The sequence below is a fragment of the Mobula birostris genome, chromosome 1 (genome assembly GCF_030028105.1).
Source record: "Mobula birostris isolate sMobBir1 chromosome 1, sMobBir1.hap1, whole genome shotgun sequence".
In the NCBI taxonomy this organism is placed as follows: domain Eukaryota; kingdom Metazoa; phylum Chordata; class Chondrichthyes; order Myliobatiformes; family Myliobatidae; genus Mobula; species Mobula birostris.
In genome coordinates, this window is record NC_092370.1 from 160,555,896 (window position 1) to 160,572,718 (window position 16,823).

Here is a 16,823-nt window from a genome sequence, read left to right on the forward strand (position 1 = left end):
ATTTGCAACTCTAATTATTTTACATATATTGAAACTGAATTAGATCCCAGACTTTCCCTGGCGCCCTGGGTATTGATTATTTTACAAACATTGAGCCCATGGATGGGGCTCCAGCCTGTAGCTAACTATGTATTCGTACAAACGCATGGCCTGTCTATTACCTGCTGTGCGGTCCGGAAGTAAATGCTCTTGTCTGCACCGCAGGTGATCATCCTGACACTTCCTCCATTAGCTGCGAAGAAGAACAGAAGGTGACTGGATTACCATGGTAACCTGCAATTGGTTGGGACCCGTTATTGTTCCCAGTTTCACAGAAGCAGAAGACAGACTCCAACAAAATGCAGACACATCATTTCAGACTTCTTAAAACCATCTACTTTGGGACAATTTCTCACTTAACCCCAAACAAATGACTGGTCTTAAAGAAAATCAAACTGCTGTAAGTCTGAAATAAGAAGCAGAAAAGGCCAGAGGTGTTCAGCAGGTCAGGCAGAAATGTGGAAAGAGAAAAAAAGAGTTCATATCTGACGAAGCACAAACAGGAGAAAATCTGCAGATGCTGGAAATCCAAGCAACGCACACAAAATGCTGGAGGAACTCAGCAGGCCAGGCAGTATCTAGGGAAAAGAGCAAACAGTCAACACTTTGGGCCGAGACTCTTCATCAGAACTGGAAGTCAGAGTAAGAATACCTGATGAAAGGTCTTTGACTGGAAACATTAACTGTTTTCCTTTCCACAGATGTTTCCCGACCTGCTGACATTTTCCAATGGGTCTCACTGAACGTTCCCATAAACTCAATTTTACTGGGGAAAGAAGTTTTAGAAATAGGAAGGGCCATTGAGAGATTTGAAAATAAGTCTGTCAAATCAAGGTGGGAGCCAACATGTGGACAGGACTGAAGCTGAACAAGATGACGTCTTGGTTAAATTCCCTCGAGTGACATTGATAAAGAACATTAAATAACAATATGATTCTGACTAGTTCAGCTGAATGTACGGTCAGTCAAAAAGCAGTGAAATTGGCTCCTTGGCCTACGGAATCTGCACCAGCCACCAAATACCCATTAATAGTAATTCTACATCAATCTCGTTTCAGTCTCTCACCATTCCCATCATTCCCTCCCCCAACAATGGGATGCAACCACTCACCTACACATTACGGACAATTTTCCATCAATCCCTCCCCCACTCCACTCCCCCCAGGGGTCAACCACTCACCCGCACATTACGGACAATTTCCCATCAATCCCTCCCCCAGTCCCCCCACCAGGATTCAACCTCTCACCTACACATTACGGACAATTTCCCATCAACACCTCCCCCACTCCACTCCCCCCAGAGGTCAACCACTCACCCACACATTCCAGACAATTTCCCATCAACACCTCCCCCACTCCCCCCACCAGGATTCAACCTCTCACCTACACATTATGGACAATTTATAGAGGCCAATTAACCTGGCAGCCAGCACATCTTTGGGATGTGGGAGGAAATTGGAAGTCCAGGGAGCCACCGGGAGAACGCGCAAGCTCAACCCAGGGTTGATCGCGGGTCTAGGAGCTGCACCGCGTGCTGCTGGTGTACATGTTAAAACGCTGTACGTGCTTCCATCACAGCTTTGATCGCTTGGTTCTTGCACCCCCCCCCCCCCCCCCCTACTGCCAGCTCTGCCTGAAGGTTGCAGAAGTCTTACCTCTCAGTGAGATACCGGGGTATGACCATAACTTTGCTACGTATACATCAAGCCTCTGAAATTCGCTTCCGCTAATTCAGTGGGACTGGATATCAAAAGATGGTGCCAGGGAAAGTGGCTGAGGCAGGTACATTAAAGAAACACGTGGATAGGTACATGGAGGGGTAGGGTTTAGAGGGATATGGGCCAAAAACAGGTAATTGGGACTGGTTGGGTAGCATGATTGTTGCCATGGGCTCAATAGGACAAGAGGCCTGTACTGTGCTGTGTTACTCTATGAGCCTACGGGATCAAAGGTGTTTAGGCTACTACAGTGTCCATTGAGCACCTGCAAACCAGAACTAACTTTGACTCCTGGATTTCCCCACCCTTCCCTCATAACGTGCACCTCTAATGCCAGTTGACAACCCTGCAGCTCCTTATCAACTGGTAAGCCTGCAGTATCGTTTTCTTCCTTGGCAGCAAGAACTAGTTTCCAGGCAGGGACCTCAGACGTTAAGCATTAGAGTTGAACACTGCTGCTAACTAGATCCCAAACAATGTCACCCTTCCACCTGAGGGAGCAGGCCTTCTATTAGTTTGTGCTTTGCCCCACTCACCATTAGCCAAGCTGATCTCTGTGGAACCCTGCACCGACCTTGCCTGCACTTCTGCAATCAAATCCCACGGTTCTGCTGGGGCACCTTAGTTACTAGTCTGGGAAGAAGTGGAACGAAAGGCGGGGCACCGCCAGGCACCAAGCAAGAAGAGTGTGAACACACACGGGTACCTGTAAACTTGACCGCCGTGATGGAGGAGGAATGTTCGTCCAAGGTCTGCAGCAAGCTGTAGTCATTTTCTGCATCCAGGACGTGGATCAGTCGATCCCGGCTGGCAGATGCCAGCAACTTCATGCCTGCCGGTGGACAAGGAAAGAGGCGAAAGCATGATCAGGTACAGATGACAGGAATGGTAGGGGCCTGGGTGGGGAACACGCCCAACAGAGCCGATCTCTAATGTGGTGAAGGGACATGGCGAATGGAGCTGCTGTCCCAGAGATCCAGGTCAATCCTGGAACTTGCACATTCTCCTTTTTTTTAAAACAAAATATCTTTATTACGAATTCAATGCTGCAATATATACAAAACCAGTGACTAACACAACTACTAGACAAGTGACATTGAACTAAAATGTTTCCATCTCTATCAATGATGACACTAATCCCCTGCAGTGCCCGATGGTCCCAGAGCTCATTCTCCCTATGGCTTTCCCCGGGTACTCTGGTTTTCTCCCACCTCCCAGCAGTGTGCAGATCAGTAGGTTAACTGCACACTGTAAGTTGTCCCTAGTGTGTAGGTCTGAAGGAGGACGGCCGATGAGGAGGATTAGTATGATGATTGGAAGTGCCTGTTCCCCGGACTCTTTTGAAACCCATTGGGTTGAACCTGCATCACTGGGGCTGTGAGGTAGCAGTTACACCACCCTTATCCATGGACAACAGTCAATTATCAACTGCAAGATACCCCTTATGTAGGAATGAGGCAGGAGGATCAGGTAGAGTTGATGGGATTGTAAGAGGGAATGAGTTACAGGGAAAAAATAAGGGAATGGGGAGTGGATTAATAGCATTGATCTGAAAGTTGGCAGAAGCATGACGATAGTTTAATGCCTTACAAGATAATGAATAAACTCTTCTCAGGCTTCCAGCCGGGTACAGGTATCGACTTTAACTGAAGTTTCAAAGACAAAATCAGGGATAATGCCTGGGCATGTCTAGTCCGGTGGTACTTATATCCCCATCGTCCGTCCCTCCTGATTGGTTAGTCCTCATCCAATCAGGTTTCTGCCGTCCCACCTTGTTTACAATCGAATTCCAGTTCTTACTGAGAGCGAGACCTTTGTCTTTGCTTTGAGCCTTGTTTTGTGGATAGTTGACCCGCATAAGCTGTGATTTGAGCTTCCTTACAGGTTTGTGAATGGTATTAATCCGGCATTTCTTCAGGATCCTGGCAATCCTTCCAGGAACTGTGGAATATAGGGAAGACAGGTGGTAGCGATGAGTTCCTCCTTGTTGTTAGTGTTCCTGTTTTTTTCATTGGCCCATTGATTTCCTTCACCTTGTGGCCATTCTGTAGGAACATCGTGCATAATCCTCTTATTTTCCCGGGGAGACTCTCCAGGTCCAGAACCCTGTAAGAAAGCTAAAGTCGCAGCTTATGTGGGTCAAAAACAACCCGGGAGTCAGGACGGCTGGCATTTACAGGATCCCCTGTGAATGCGAAGCAGCATATATTGGCCAGATGAAATGCACGGTGGAAACGAACATCAAGGAGCACAGGAGGTGTATCCGTTTGGGTTACCTGGAGAAATCGGCGGTAGCAGAACATTGCATTCACAATGCCCTAGGATTGACTTTGACGGTACAAAACTACTGCGCCGCACCAATGGCTTTTGGGGCCACCTGGTGAATGAAGTCGTTGAAATAAAACTAGAAGAAGAAAAGAATTTGAGCAAAGATAAAGGTCTTGCTCTAGGTAAGAAGTGGAATTTGATTGTAAACAAGGTGAGACAGCGGAAACCTGACTGGATGAGAACTAACCAATCAGAAGGAACGGATGACAGGGGTATAAATACCACCGGATTAGACATGTCCAGGCATCATCCCTGATGCAGATGGTGAAGTCTGTCATCAAAACCTCGGTTATAATCGATACCTGAACCTGGCTGGAAGCCCGAGAAGAGTTTATTTGTCATATATACCAGGAAAGAAATGGATCCTTTTTCATTGCAAGGTAGTTCATTGGAGAGTTACCAAACAAAAATCAAAGGACAGCCAATAAAATAATATTACGCAAGGTGATTGAAAACCAACGAGCGAGTCTTCTAGAAGTGAAGGGAGGAGTGATGTTGACATTTAGGGAGACAATTCCAGTTCTTTGGGTTCTGGCTGCCAGATGTACATCAACTCCAACCAGGGAAGTACCAAAATCCAAAGCTGAACCAGGACTTGTCGCCCCAAGGACGCATCGTCACAGGAAAGCAGCATGCATCATCAGGCACCCCCACCGCGCATCCCTCCTCACTGCTGCCATCAGGAAGAAGGTCCAGGAGCCTCAGGGCTCATACCACCAGGTTCAGGGACAGTCATTACCCCTCAACCATCAGCGGATAACTTCACTTGCCCCATCATTGAAATGTTCCTACAAATGATGGGCTCATTTTCAACAACTCTTCATCTCATGTTCTTGATATTCCTTGAATATTTATTTATTATTATTATTACTTCTTTCTTTTTGTAGTTGTACAACTTGTTGTGTTTTACACACTGGTGAATGCCCAAGTTAGTGCAGTTCTTCATTGATTCTATTATGGTAATTATTCAATTAAGGATGTTTTGAGTATGCGTGCAGGAAAATGAACCTCAGGGTTGTATATGGTGACATAAATGAACTTTGAACTAACGAGGGAGATGCTGATGAAGGGTAGGAGGTTATGGGGAAACCTGGACACTGCTCACAGACCATGCCCACTGAAATACAAGGGGTGGAGGAAGAGAGGGACAGCTTTCAGTTAGATGTCTGGCAGCACTTTTCAAATGATCTCACATTCGCTGAGCACAGGAAGCCATCAGCCTCGCCGCAAGCAGAATGAGCACGGACGGTGAGACAACATGGAGCCCTCAAAAGGTTCTCACCGGTTTCTGGCTTGGAATACTCGAGGCACAGGATCTCGGAGTCGTGGGCCTCAACCTGAAGAAGCTCTCTGAGCAGCTGGAGATCATGGATCCTGTCAGACACAAGGCAACACCAGTAGGTCAATCAATCCCAAACTGCACCACCATGAATGGATGGATGACTGGATGTCGACAATCAAGGTAAACATGTCAGTTAACCACTCCCCAATTTTGGCTGTCTGCCTGACCACTGACAACTCATGGCAAAACTTCTATGGAGATTGCGATGGATCCTGAGCCCTTTCAAGGTCCTTCCACACTTTCTCTAATTCCACTCTGACTCCACTCCAGCCTTGGGCTCCTTTGGTGTTACATCTTCATTCTGATGTAACCCTTCAGTAAATAACCTAATTGCTCAAAAATCCCAATCCCTTGCAGTTGTCTCATCAGTGCTCTGGTTCCCATGCTCTCTAGAAGATCTCCTATTTCTGTATGCCATGTTCCTTTGAAACCTAATGGGTTTGTTAGAAAGTTTGTGTTACTGTACTGTGCAACATCAAGAAAAAAAGCTGAATTAAAAGAGTGTTGCAAGTATTAGTTAAAATCCAGTAATCAGGAATATCACTGGGTATCTGGAATTGGTCCATCCCCTTTTCATTTAAGGCCTCAATCCTGATGGAAAGTCATCCAGCTGAGACATTAATTTTCCAACTCATCAGATGCTGCCTGACCTGCTGAGCATTTCTAAATCATCTGCTCTTACTGTATTTCTGATTTTGGGCTTTTGAAGTCTTCTCATAATTTTTATTTTGCTTTGTATTTTTATAGTGTTCTTTTCTGACCAGCCTAACAATTCTCCCTCAATGCTCTGGTTTCTACTTCCTCGCCATTCGGGAGTTTCCTTCGGGGTTCTCATGGGCTACTGAGCACCCTGAACATATTCAATCCCTGCGAGAGTTTTGATGCTTCAACTCAGGGTCTGAGGGGATGCTGTCTTTCCCCCTGCGCATTAATGAGGCTTTATAAAGCATTGGTCAGACCGCACTTGGGAGTATTGTGAGCAGTTTTGAGCCCCTTATCTAAGAAAAGATGTGCTGGCATTGGAGAAGGTCCGGAGGAGATTCAGGAGAATGATTCCAGGAATGAAAAGGTTAACATATGAGGAACATTTGATGGCTTAGGGCCAGTACTCACTGGAGTGTAGAAGAACAAGAGGGGATCTCATTGAAAACTATCAAAAATTGAAACACCTAGATAGAGTGGAGTTACAGAGGATGTTTCCTCGACTGGGGGGAGTCTAGAACCAGAAGGCATAGCATCAGAATAGAGGAGAATCCTTTTAGAACATAGATGAAGAGGAATTTCTTTAGCCAGAAGGTAGTGAATCTGTGGAATTCATTGCCCTGGACAATGGTACACTGAGTATATTGAAAGCAGAGGTTGATAGGTTGATTAGTCAGGGCTTCAAAGGTTCCGGGGAGAAAGCAGGAGGATGGGGTACAGAGGGATAATAAATCAGCCATGATGAAATGGCACAGTAGACTCGATGGGCTGAATGGCTTAGCTCTGCTCCCATGTTTTATGATCTTATGGTCAAATGACATCATGCTGTATGCTCAAACCCTTCTTAACATCCTCACTTTGTTAAAATCAAAAGCAAACTGGAGAAAATCAGCAAGTCAGGAAGCTGCTGTGGAAGATGAGGGGATAGTCGATGTTTCAGATCTGAGATCGTAGACGGGCAATGGCAGTACTGAGAGCTAAGGGGATGGGGTAGGGCATGGCCTGACAAGTGGTCAGGAGGGGTTATTGGGTCAATGGAGCCAGGTGGAGACAGTGATAGAGACTGGGAGGGGACCGATGGCGACAAAAGATGGCTGCAGATTATGGATTCTAACCACAACCCAAAGCACACACTATACATACAACATAGTCACACCCATGTGTCTTTTTTACACTTTTAAAATTCACCCTACTGACCCTGATGCAACTAAGAGATCACTGCACGTTTTGGTAATGTAACTCACCTCACCCCCCCCCCCCCACAATCTCAATAATTCCTAGGATTTAAAAAGTTATGAAACCTTTAACACTTTTGTGACTAAATACTTTGAAGCTTGTGCCAGCTGCCATCAAATTACTGCTAACCTGCTCTGTTTTTCAAACTTAGAAATATTATACAATATAAATTATAATAATTATTACCTCTGATCAAGAAAATCATGTAATATACAGGATGCAGATCATTCCTGTAAGTTCAAAGTCCAGACGATTTCAGTACAAATGCACCCAAGTTACAGAGAGGTGTACAGTACACAGACAGCATGGTCTGAGTATCTCTCTGGTTCCATATTGTACACCGCTTACTTCCTTGGCCAAAGGTAACATACCTCAGAGTCCCCACCCGGTCACCAGATGCCACGTGCTGTCCATCGGGGCTCACACACAGTGTCCTGATCCCCGTCTTCAGATCAGTAGCTTGGGAATCCTGCTTATCAGAACCACCTACAGAACTGTTCTCCAAATCCAGCAATGCCAACATGTTGGAGTCCATGTAGAGAATTTTCAGCAAATCCTGGGGTTTCGGAAAGAAGAAATTTAGGACATTTCCACACCTCAGTCTGTGCATACTTGTACACCCAAGTGTGTCCAGATCTGCACATTTACAAGAAGTAAATGAGAAGTTGCAGAACCTGGGCCTCTGTACCTCCCTCTGCAATTGGATCTTCAACTTCCTAACCAGAAGACCACAATCTGTGTGGATTGGTGATAACATATCCTCCTTGCTGACGATCTACACTGGTGCACCTCAGGGGTGTGTACTTAGCCCACTGCCCTACTCTCTATATACACGATTGTGTGGCTAGGCATAGCTCAAGTACCATCTATTTGCTGACAATACAACCATTGTTGGTAGAGTCTCAGGTGGTGTCGAGAGGGCGTACAGGAGTGAGATATGCCAACAAGTGGAGTGGTGCTGCAGCAACAACATGGCACTCAACGTCAGTAAGACGAAAGAGCTGATTGTGGACTTCAGGAAGGATAGGACGAAGGAACACATACCAATCCTCATAGAGGGATCAGAAGTGGAGAGAGTGAGCAGCTTCAAGTTCCTGGGTGTCAAGATCTCTGAGGATCTAACCTAGTTCCAACATATCGATAAAGAAGGCACGACAGCGGCTATTCTTTATTAGGAGTTTGAAGAGATTTGGCATGTCAACAAATACACGCAAAAACTTCTATAGTTGTATTGTGGAGAGCATTCTGACAGGCTGCATCACTGTCTGGTATGGAGAGGTTACTGCACAGGACCAAAAGAAGCTGCAGAAGGTTGTAAATCTAGTCAGCTCCATCTTGGGTACTAGCTTACAAAGTACCCAGGACATCTTTAGGGAGCGGTGTCTCAGAATGGCAGCATCCATTAATAAGGACGTCCAGCACCCAGGGCATGCCCTTTTCTCACTGTTACCATCAGGTAGGAGGTACAGAAGCCTGAAGGCACACACTCAGCGATTCAGGAACAGCTTCTTCCTCTCTGCCATCCGATACCTAAACGAACGGTGAATCTTTGGACACTACTTCACTTTTTTTAAAATATACTGTATTTCTGTTTTTGCATGTTTTTTTAAAAATCTATTCAATATACGTATACCGTAATTGATTTATTTATTTATTATCTATCTATTTATTTATTTTTTCTGCTAGATTATGTACGGTATTGCATTGAACTGCTGCTGCTAAGTTAACAAATTTCACGTCACAAGCCGGTGATAATAAACCCGGTTTTGATTCTGAATCTGATTCTTTTAAATCTGAGTGCAAGTATACTTGCATACAAGCGTGTTCAGCATCTGCACGTGTCCAAGAGCCTCTGCATATCTGCAAATGTGCTCATATCTATAAATACGCCAGTGAGTGCAACTGAACGTTGACGTGTGTTCAAACTTGAATGAGCACGAGTACATGCAATTCTGTTCAATTATCTGTTCAAATCTGTACATCTGTTCAACCCATCAATTATCAGCAAATTTACAAGTGCATTCAGATTTATGAATTTACAAACGACTCTCTGTATACATACGAACACCTCCAGTATATACACGTCCACAAATAACTGCTTGTCTGATATGTGTACATAAAGGTTAAGGTTAAAGTTGAAGGCTTTGTGGCCCATCAGGCCGGTGCTCATGCCGGTTTCTGTGGCGTGAAGCCACTGAGAGTACGAGGCTCCCCCCCCTCCGCCCCCGGATTGGACGCCAGTCTATCACAAGGTTAACCCCCAGCAGTTTTGCCGGTACCCACTTTCAGCTGGGTAGACTGGAGCAGTGTGTGGTTAAGTGCCTTGCTCAAAGACACAACACGCTGCCTTGGCCGAGACTCGAACCCACGACCTTCAGATCGTGAGCCCAATGCTCTAACCACTTGGCCACGTGCCACACAACATAAAGGTGCTCAAAGTGAAAATCAAAAATGCAAGACTGAGAATATGGAAGAATATCACCCAGGTCATGCTCTTTTCTCACTGCTGCCATCAGGTAGAAGGTCCAAGAGCCTCAGGACTCACACCGCTGGGTCCAAGAACAGTTACTACCCCTCAACCATCAGGCTCTTGAACAAAAGGGGATAACTATACTCATCCTACTTCTGCTGTTCTCACAACTGATAGTCTCTCTTTATCTTATTATTTTATGTTATTTCATGCTCGTTATTTATTGCTGTTTATTTGTATCTGCATTTGCACAGCTTGTTGTTCATCGATCCTGTTTACAGTTCCTGTTCTATAGATTTACTGAACATGCCCGCAGGAAAAAGAATCTCAGGGTTGTATATGGTGACGTGTGTGTACTCTGATTAATAAATTTTATTTTGAATCGTGAAGATTTGGAATGTCCAGAGCCCTTTCTTGAGCGAAGTAATCGGAAATGTATGTGATCTCTTCTGTAAACATTGGACTGTGGCCAAACAAGACGTCACTTAAAGCAATGAAATAATACCGTGGTAACCTGCAGTGCTGCAGCTGGTTGACAGATCAGTGTTGAACACTGAGGAAAACTCAACCCTTTTTATTCAAAGTGGAGCCATGGGACCTTTTATGTCCATCAGTGGGAGCTGAGAGGGAACAAATTAACTAATTAATGCCACCTATTATTAGATCAACCCAAAGATGTGCAGGGCTGTTCACTTAAAACATTTCAGAAGCATTTATAGAAAGGGAATATGCACATGTGATCCTTTGAACCTTTTCCTGTAGTCCCACCAGTCATGGGTGATCTGTGAAACTTTAATGTCTACGTCTGATAAAAAAAAATCATCAAAACTCAGAAACATTCATTGGCCACCAGCTGTACACTGGTCAATCGAAGGGTGTGGTGGTGGTGGTGTGGTGGTTAAGTAACCATTGGTGGCAGGAAATGTCATGGATACTCAGAGAGTTAATACTTCATGTCAGTGATTATTCACAGTTTAGCCAAGGCTAACAACGACCTTGGCTCCACTGGATTGTTATGAGATCCTTTCTGGTTCACTAGTATAGTTCAGAGGAAGAACTCTTTAGTCACTCTGTAGCTATCCCATTACACATAGACCACTACAGCACAGTACGGTCCCTTCATCCCATGCTGTTTTGCCGACCTTTAAATTATTCTAAGATCAACCTAACCCTTCCCTCCAAAACACCCCTCCATTCTTCCATCACCCATGAGTCAATCTAAGAGTTTCTTAACTGTCCCTAATGTATCTGCATCTACCACTATCCCTGACAGGGCGTTTCACTCTCTCTGTAAAAATCCTATCCCTGACATCCTCCAATCAGCTTAAAATTATGCCCCCATTTCCAGACTGGGGGGGGGGGGGGTCTTTGGCTATCCACTCCATCTACACCTCCCAAAATCTTGTACACCTCTATCAACTCACCTCTCATCCTCTTTTGCTGCAGAGAGAAAAACCCTAGCTAGCTAAACCTAAGACATGCTCTGTAATCCAGACAGCGTCCTGGTGAATCTCCTCTGCATCCTCTCTAAAGTTTCCACACCCTTCCATTAACACAATACTCCAAGTGTGATCTAACCAGGATTTTATAGTTACAATATTACCCCATGGCTCTTGAAGTCAATCCCCTGGCCAATAAAGACCAACACACCATACGCCTTCCTAACCATCCTATCAACTTGCGTGGCAACTATGAATGTCGACCCTATATGCTTCTGTTCCTCCACACTGCTAAGAATCCTGGCATTAACGCTATGTTCTGCCTTTAAATTTGACCTTCCAATCTGAATCACTTCACACTTCTCCAGGTTTGAACTCCATCTGCCACTTCTCAGCCCCGCTCTGCACCCTGTCGATGTCCCACTGTAACCTTCTACACTGTCCACAACTCCACCAACCTTCCAGTCATCTGCAAACTTATTACCCCGCCCAAGTCAGTTATAAAAGTCACAAAGAGCAGGGATCCCAGAACAGATCCCGGTGGAACACCAACTGGTCACCAAGAGTTCAGGGGTAACTATGAACTGCTGATCGATGCATCAATGCTTGATCCTGGGAAATGAATTTGAAACAGCATCAACGATGTGTTGGGGGACGGAGGTTCCACACTAGTCCTATCAGGGTGGTCTTTACTGATATTATCGCTCAATAGCTTCTTACTTTAAGACCCTGAGTACAATTCTGAGTTAAAATAAGCAAAGAAAATTAGCAAGGGTTGAGGAACAAACCAAAACGTGGAACATGAAGCTCAGGGAATTATAATTGCTTCCACACCGTTTGATTGCAGTGCAAGTATTCAGGACTTGGGTGGGACATTATCCTGTTAGATTTTAGCTGAGTGGCTATGTGTGGTACTGGGTGAAAGAGACTGTCACTCAAAACATTCAGTCCCAACGTGGCGTCTTGCAATTTGCAGCCGGATTGTGGAGAACAGATCTCAGTAGGACAGCGGATTGTCCGGAGTTGAAGGGGACTGGTGGCATACTTACGTTGCTTATCATGTTCCGATGCAGCGAGGTCCCGTGGCTGCTGGAGCTCTCAGTGTTCCAGAGTCGGAGGGTGTTGTCGGATGAGCAGGTGATGAAGGAGCACGGTGGTAAGCATGCCCGATTACTGTCCTCTACCTCCGGGTAAACCTGAAAAGGACACAACAGCATAGGAAAACAGGAGCAGGAATAGGCCACATCTCCTTAAGCCCACCCAGCCGTCCAACACAATCATGCCTAATCACACCATGCCCCATCTACAGTGCCAGTTCCCTACAGCCCTCACTTCCCCGAACTTTCAAATATTTATATCATTCTTCTTTGAATACACCTAGTGATCTAGCCTCCACAAACTCCCGGAGTAGAAGATTCCAGAGATTCACTACCATCTAAGGGGAAAAGCTCCTACACACGCAGTTTTAAGTGATCAACTCTTTATCTCCTTCGAGATTAACTCCAGAGAGGAAACCTCGACATTTACTGTATCGTGCCCACTCAAGATCATACATGTGTCAACTAGAGCACCCATCCTGCTTCTAAACTCCAGAGAATAGAGATGAAATTTTTTAGCCTCTCATGATAGGACAATCCTCTCATCACAAGAATTGGCCACTGTCTGTATTTTGGACTGTCTCTAATGCCAAGAGTCAATCTCCTTTGGACTGACTAAAGATCCCATATTCTATTATGGATGTGCTCTTCCAGATCCTACATGGATTGGTTCCCTAACTTCTATGGAGGAATGTTGATCCCAGGTTTTCCTGACATAGTCTCACCTCCACACTCCAGACACAGGATGCATGGTAGAGGGCAGAGTACACTTTCCCAACTTTTTTAATGTCCTTCACGTCCCACACGTACAGACTGTGGTCATTGTACACACATGATAGCCAGCGGTTTGTAGGGTCGAAGGTCAGTGCGATGGTGTCTGGGTACTTGACATCTGCTCTATTTGTGAATAGATGGCTGAAGGAGAAAGAGAGCTCCGTTAACAAAACAACGATCCGTATAGTAGGAGGACCTTCTCGTAGCACTGAAGGTATTGCAAACTAACTCGCAGACTGCCCTCCTGAGTGGACTTTGGGTGAGCTCCGGTCTGGAAAATTAAACCTCCCATTTTGAATTCCCTTTCCTCAAAACTACTCTCAGTCAATTGGGAAGCTGGAGGAATTAGTCTCGGTGGAGTGATGGAAGTCCGTGACTGTGATGCGGGAAGTCCACCACAATAGTCTAAGTGAGTTTACAGGTGACCTGAGTCCCAGATCTAGCCCATGCTAACTGATCACAGCTGGGCCAGCTGTTGGGGGGTAAATGGTGAGGAGGGTTGTCAAAGGACGAGTAGAATCCAGATCAGTTGGAACTACATGAAGAGAAATGAAGGATGACGTTTCATCCGGACAGATGTGAAGTGTTGCACCTTGAGATGTCAACTGACAGAGGAAAGCACGTAGTACATGGCACAGCACTTCAGAACACTGATGTATAGAGGGATTTCGGGGTCCCTGATAGTGGAAGGCACAGTACACTTGCCTCCATTAGCAGGGCATTGTGTATAACCGCTGGGAAGTCATGATGCAGCTGGATAAAAAGATGCCTTGGTTACATTTGGAGCACAGTGCAGGGTCTGGTCGCCACATTTCATGAAGGAGGCTTCAGAGAAGGTGCAAAAGAGGTCTGTCAGGATGCTGCCTGGAGAGGGGGATGGACAAACTTGGATCATTTTCTCTGGAGTGCTGGAGACTGAGGGAGCAAACTGACAGAAGTGTATAAAGTTATGAGCAGTACAGATAGGGTAAGTTGAGACCAGTAGAAATATTTGAAAGTATAGCTTTAAAGTGAAAGTGACAAGCTTAAAGAAGTTGGTGAGGCAAATTTTTTGTAACTTGGAGAATGTGTAAGTGTCTGGAACTCATTGCTGAGGGAGGTGGTGGAAATCGATATGATAGCAATGTTTAAGAGATATCTAGACAGGCATATGAACAGGCAGGGAATGGGTAGTTTAAATTCGCATCATGGTCAATAAAAGGCCTGCTCCTGTATTGTACTGCTAAGTGCTTAACATTCTGTGCTTCAATTTCCACGTGGAAGTGATGCCGCAAGAGAGGGTTCTCCTATCCGGTCCTTTTTGTGTTCCCTGCTCCTCCTAAACCCAACTAACCTCCTGTTGGACTGTGTGTGCTAACTTTTTTTTTATTCTTTCTACTTCTCTTCTAATATTTATATCTGTGCACTGTAATGCTACTGTGACACTGTAACTTCCTTTAGGATCAATGAAGTACAGGTGTCCCCTGCTTTTTGAATGTTCGCATTACGAAACCTCACTGTTACGAAAGACCTACATTAGTTCCCTGTTTTCGCTAACAGAAGGTGTTTTCACTGTTACGAAAAAATCAGCGCGCGATAAAAGGCAGCGTGCGAGAAAAAATCAGTGCGCGCCCCAAGCAGCCGCTCTCCCCCGGATTCGGAACGGCATTCTCGCTGGCATTGCTTAAACACGTGCCTGTGAGCAGCCGTTTGCAAGATGAGTTCTAAGGTATCGGAAAAGCCTAAAAGAGCTCGTAAGGGTGTTACACTTAGCATAAAACTAGACATAATTAAGCGTTTTGATTGTGGTGAACGAAGCAAGGACAAAGTGAGTTTGGCTTGTGGAAGTTAACGAAGATAATGTTGAAGAGGTTTTGGCATCTCATGACCAAGAACTGATAGATGAAGAGCTGATGCAATTGGAAGAGGAAAGGATAACAATCGAAACCTCAGTGTCCCACCACCCCAGACCCCGGGCCGCAGACAGATACCGATTCGCGGAGAATGCAGCGGTAGCCGGGAGGCACACTGCACATCTTTAAGAAAAAAGCCAAAATAAACAAGCTAATTAATTAGGTGCCGCTCAGCACGTAAATGTCTGCCCAGATCAGAGGCGATTGCCAATTGCGTCGTCTCTGATCTGGGCCGACCATTATGTGTCGGGCGGCACCTAATTAGTTAGCTTGTTTATTTTGGCTTTTTTCTTAAAGACGTGCTGTGTGCGTCCCAGCCACCGCTGTACCCCTGCATTCTCCGCGAATCGGTATCGGGTCGCTGCCCGGAGGGTGGGGGCCACTGCACCACCCCAACCTGCAACGACTCAGCCTAACACACCATCATCAGTGTGCTCGGCGCTGTCCCAATTCCGGTAAGTGATACTACACTGCACATACATTATTTCTACTTTATACTGGCTGTGTATTTTTATGTGTTATTTGGTATGATTTGGCAGCTTTATAGCTTAAAGGTTACTGGACAGCGCCTGCGTGAGATTTTCTGCCGACGGCACTTGGCATTGTGTTTTTGCCGAGACCGCTTGCGTGAGATTTTCGCTACGGAGAACAGTGCAGGCAATTGTTGTAGAGAAGTATTTCTACTTTATATAGGCTGTGTATTTATCATATCATTCCTGCTTTTACTATATGTTACTGTTATTTTAGGTTTTATGTGTTATTTAGCATGATTTGGTAGGTTATTTTTGGATCTGTGAACGCTCACAATTTTTTCCCATATAAATAGATGGTAATTGCTTCTTCGCTTTACGACATTTCAGCTTATGAACCGTTTCATAGGAACACTTTACCTTCGGATGGCGGGGGAAACCTGTATCTATCTATCTATAATCTCTACCATCTAGCATCTGCAAGTCACCCATCCAACCTGACCTAGAAATGCATTGCTGTGCCTTCATTGTTACTAGTTCAGTTTACTGAGCTCCTTGTTCCTATCCGATATTGTCGAGGGCGCTTTCACCACAATGACTGCAATAGTGCCAGACACCAGTTAATCAACGTCACGTTCCCAGAACGACTCTGGATGGTCAATAGATGTTGCCCCTTCCAGTGATATCCTATTCTAACAATAAGTAGAGCTATGGAGACAGTCAGCATAGAAAAAGGCCCTTCTGCCCACTAGTTCTATACTAACCATCAACAATCTATTTACACCAGTCCTATTGTACTCTCCTCACATTCCCACCAGCTGGCCCCAGAATTCTACCCCTCACGTGCACTCTAGGGGCAGTTTACAGTGGTCAATTAGCCCACCGAACCATACACCTTTGGGATTTGGGAGGAACAGGAGCAGGGAGAATGTACAGACTCCAGTCGGTCAGATTCAGAGAGACACTGGAGAATGGAGGTGCTGGAATCAGGAGCCACACACACACCGCTGGTGGAACTCAGTGCATTGCTCAGTTCCTCCTGAAGTCTGTTTTATTGCCTCCAGTTAGAACCAGAGCTCAAGATTTAACCCAGGTCACAAAAACTCTGGGGCAGCAGAACTACCTGCTACATCACCACATCATAATTTAAAATGAAAATCAGGGAAAAGAAAGATTTGACTCAGCAGCAATATACCTCCAGGTCAACACTGCCTTTCTAGTATAAATTCACAGGGTACAGAAACACAGACATTTCTAGCAAAGTCAACACTCCAACCAGTTCCTCCTTTAGCTGACATTGATGCATTAATTATGGC

General features: G+C 45.3%; 1 protein-coding gene across 1 annotated transcript in view; it reads right to left on the reverse strand.

Annotated features, from left to right (window-relative positions):
- Positions 1–16,823, reverse strand: part of mapkbp1 (mitogen-activated protein kinase binding protein 1) — a 260,224-nt gene that overhangs the window by 64,418 nt on the left and 178,983 nt on the right. The window contains exons 9-14 of the mRNA XM_072265081.1: positions 13,097–13,286; positions 12,324–12,470; positions 7,737–7,921; positions 5,368–5,459; positions 2,464–2,589; positions 162–232 (exon numbers count right to left, since the gene is read on the reverse strand). Of these exons, the coding sequence (XP_072121182.1) occupies positions 162–232; positions 2,464–2,589; positions 5,368–5,459; positions 7,737–7,921; positions 12,324–12,470; positions 13,097–13,286 (811 nt within the window). The remainder of the gene's footprint in view (positions 1–161; positions 233–2,463; positions 2,590–5,367; positions 5,460–7,736; positions 7,922–12,323; positions 12,471–13,096; positions 13,287–16,823) is intronic.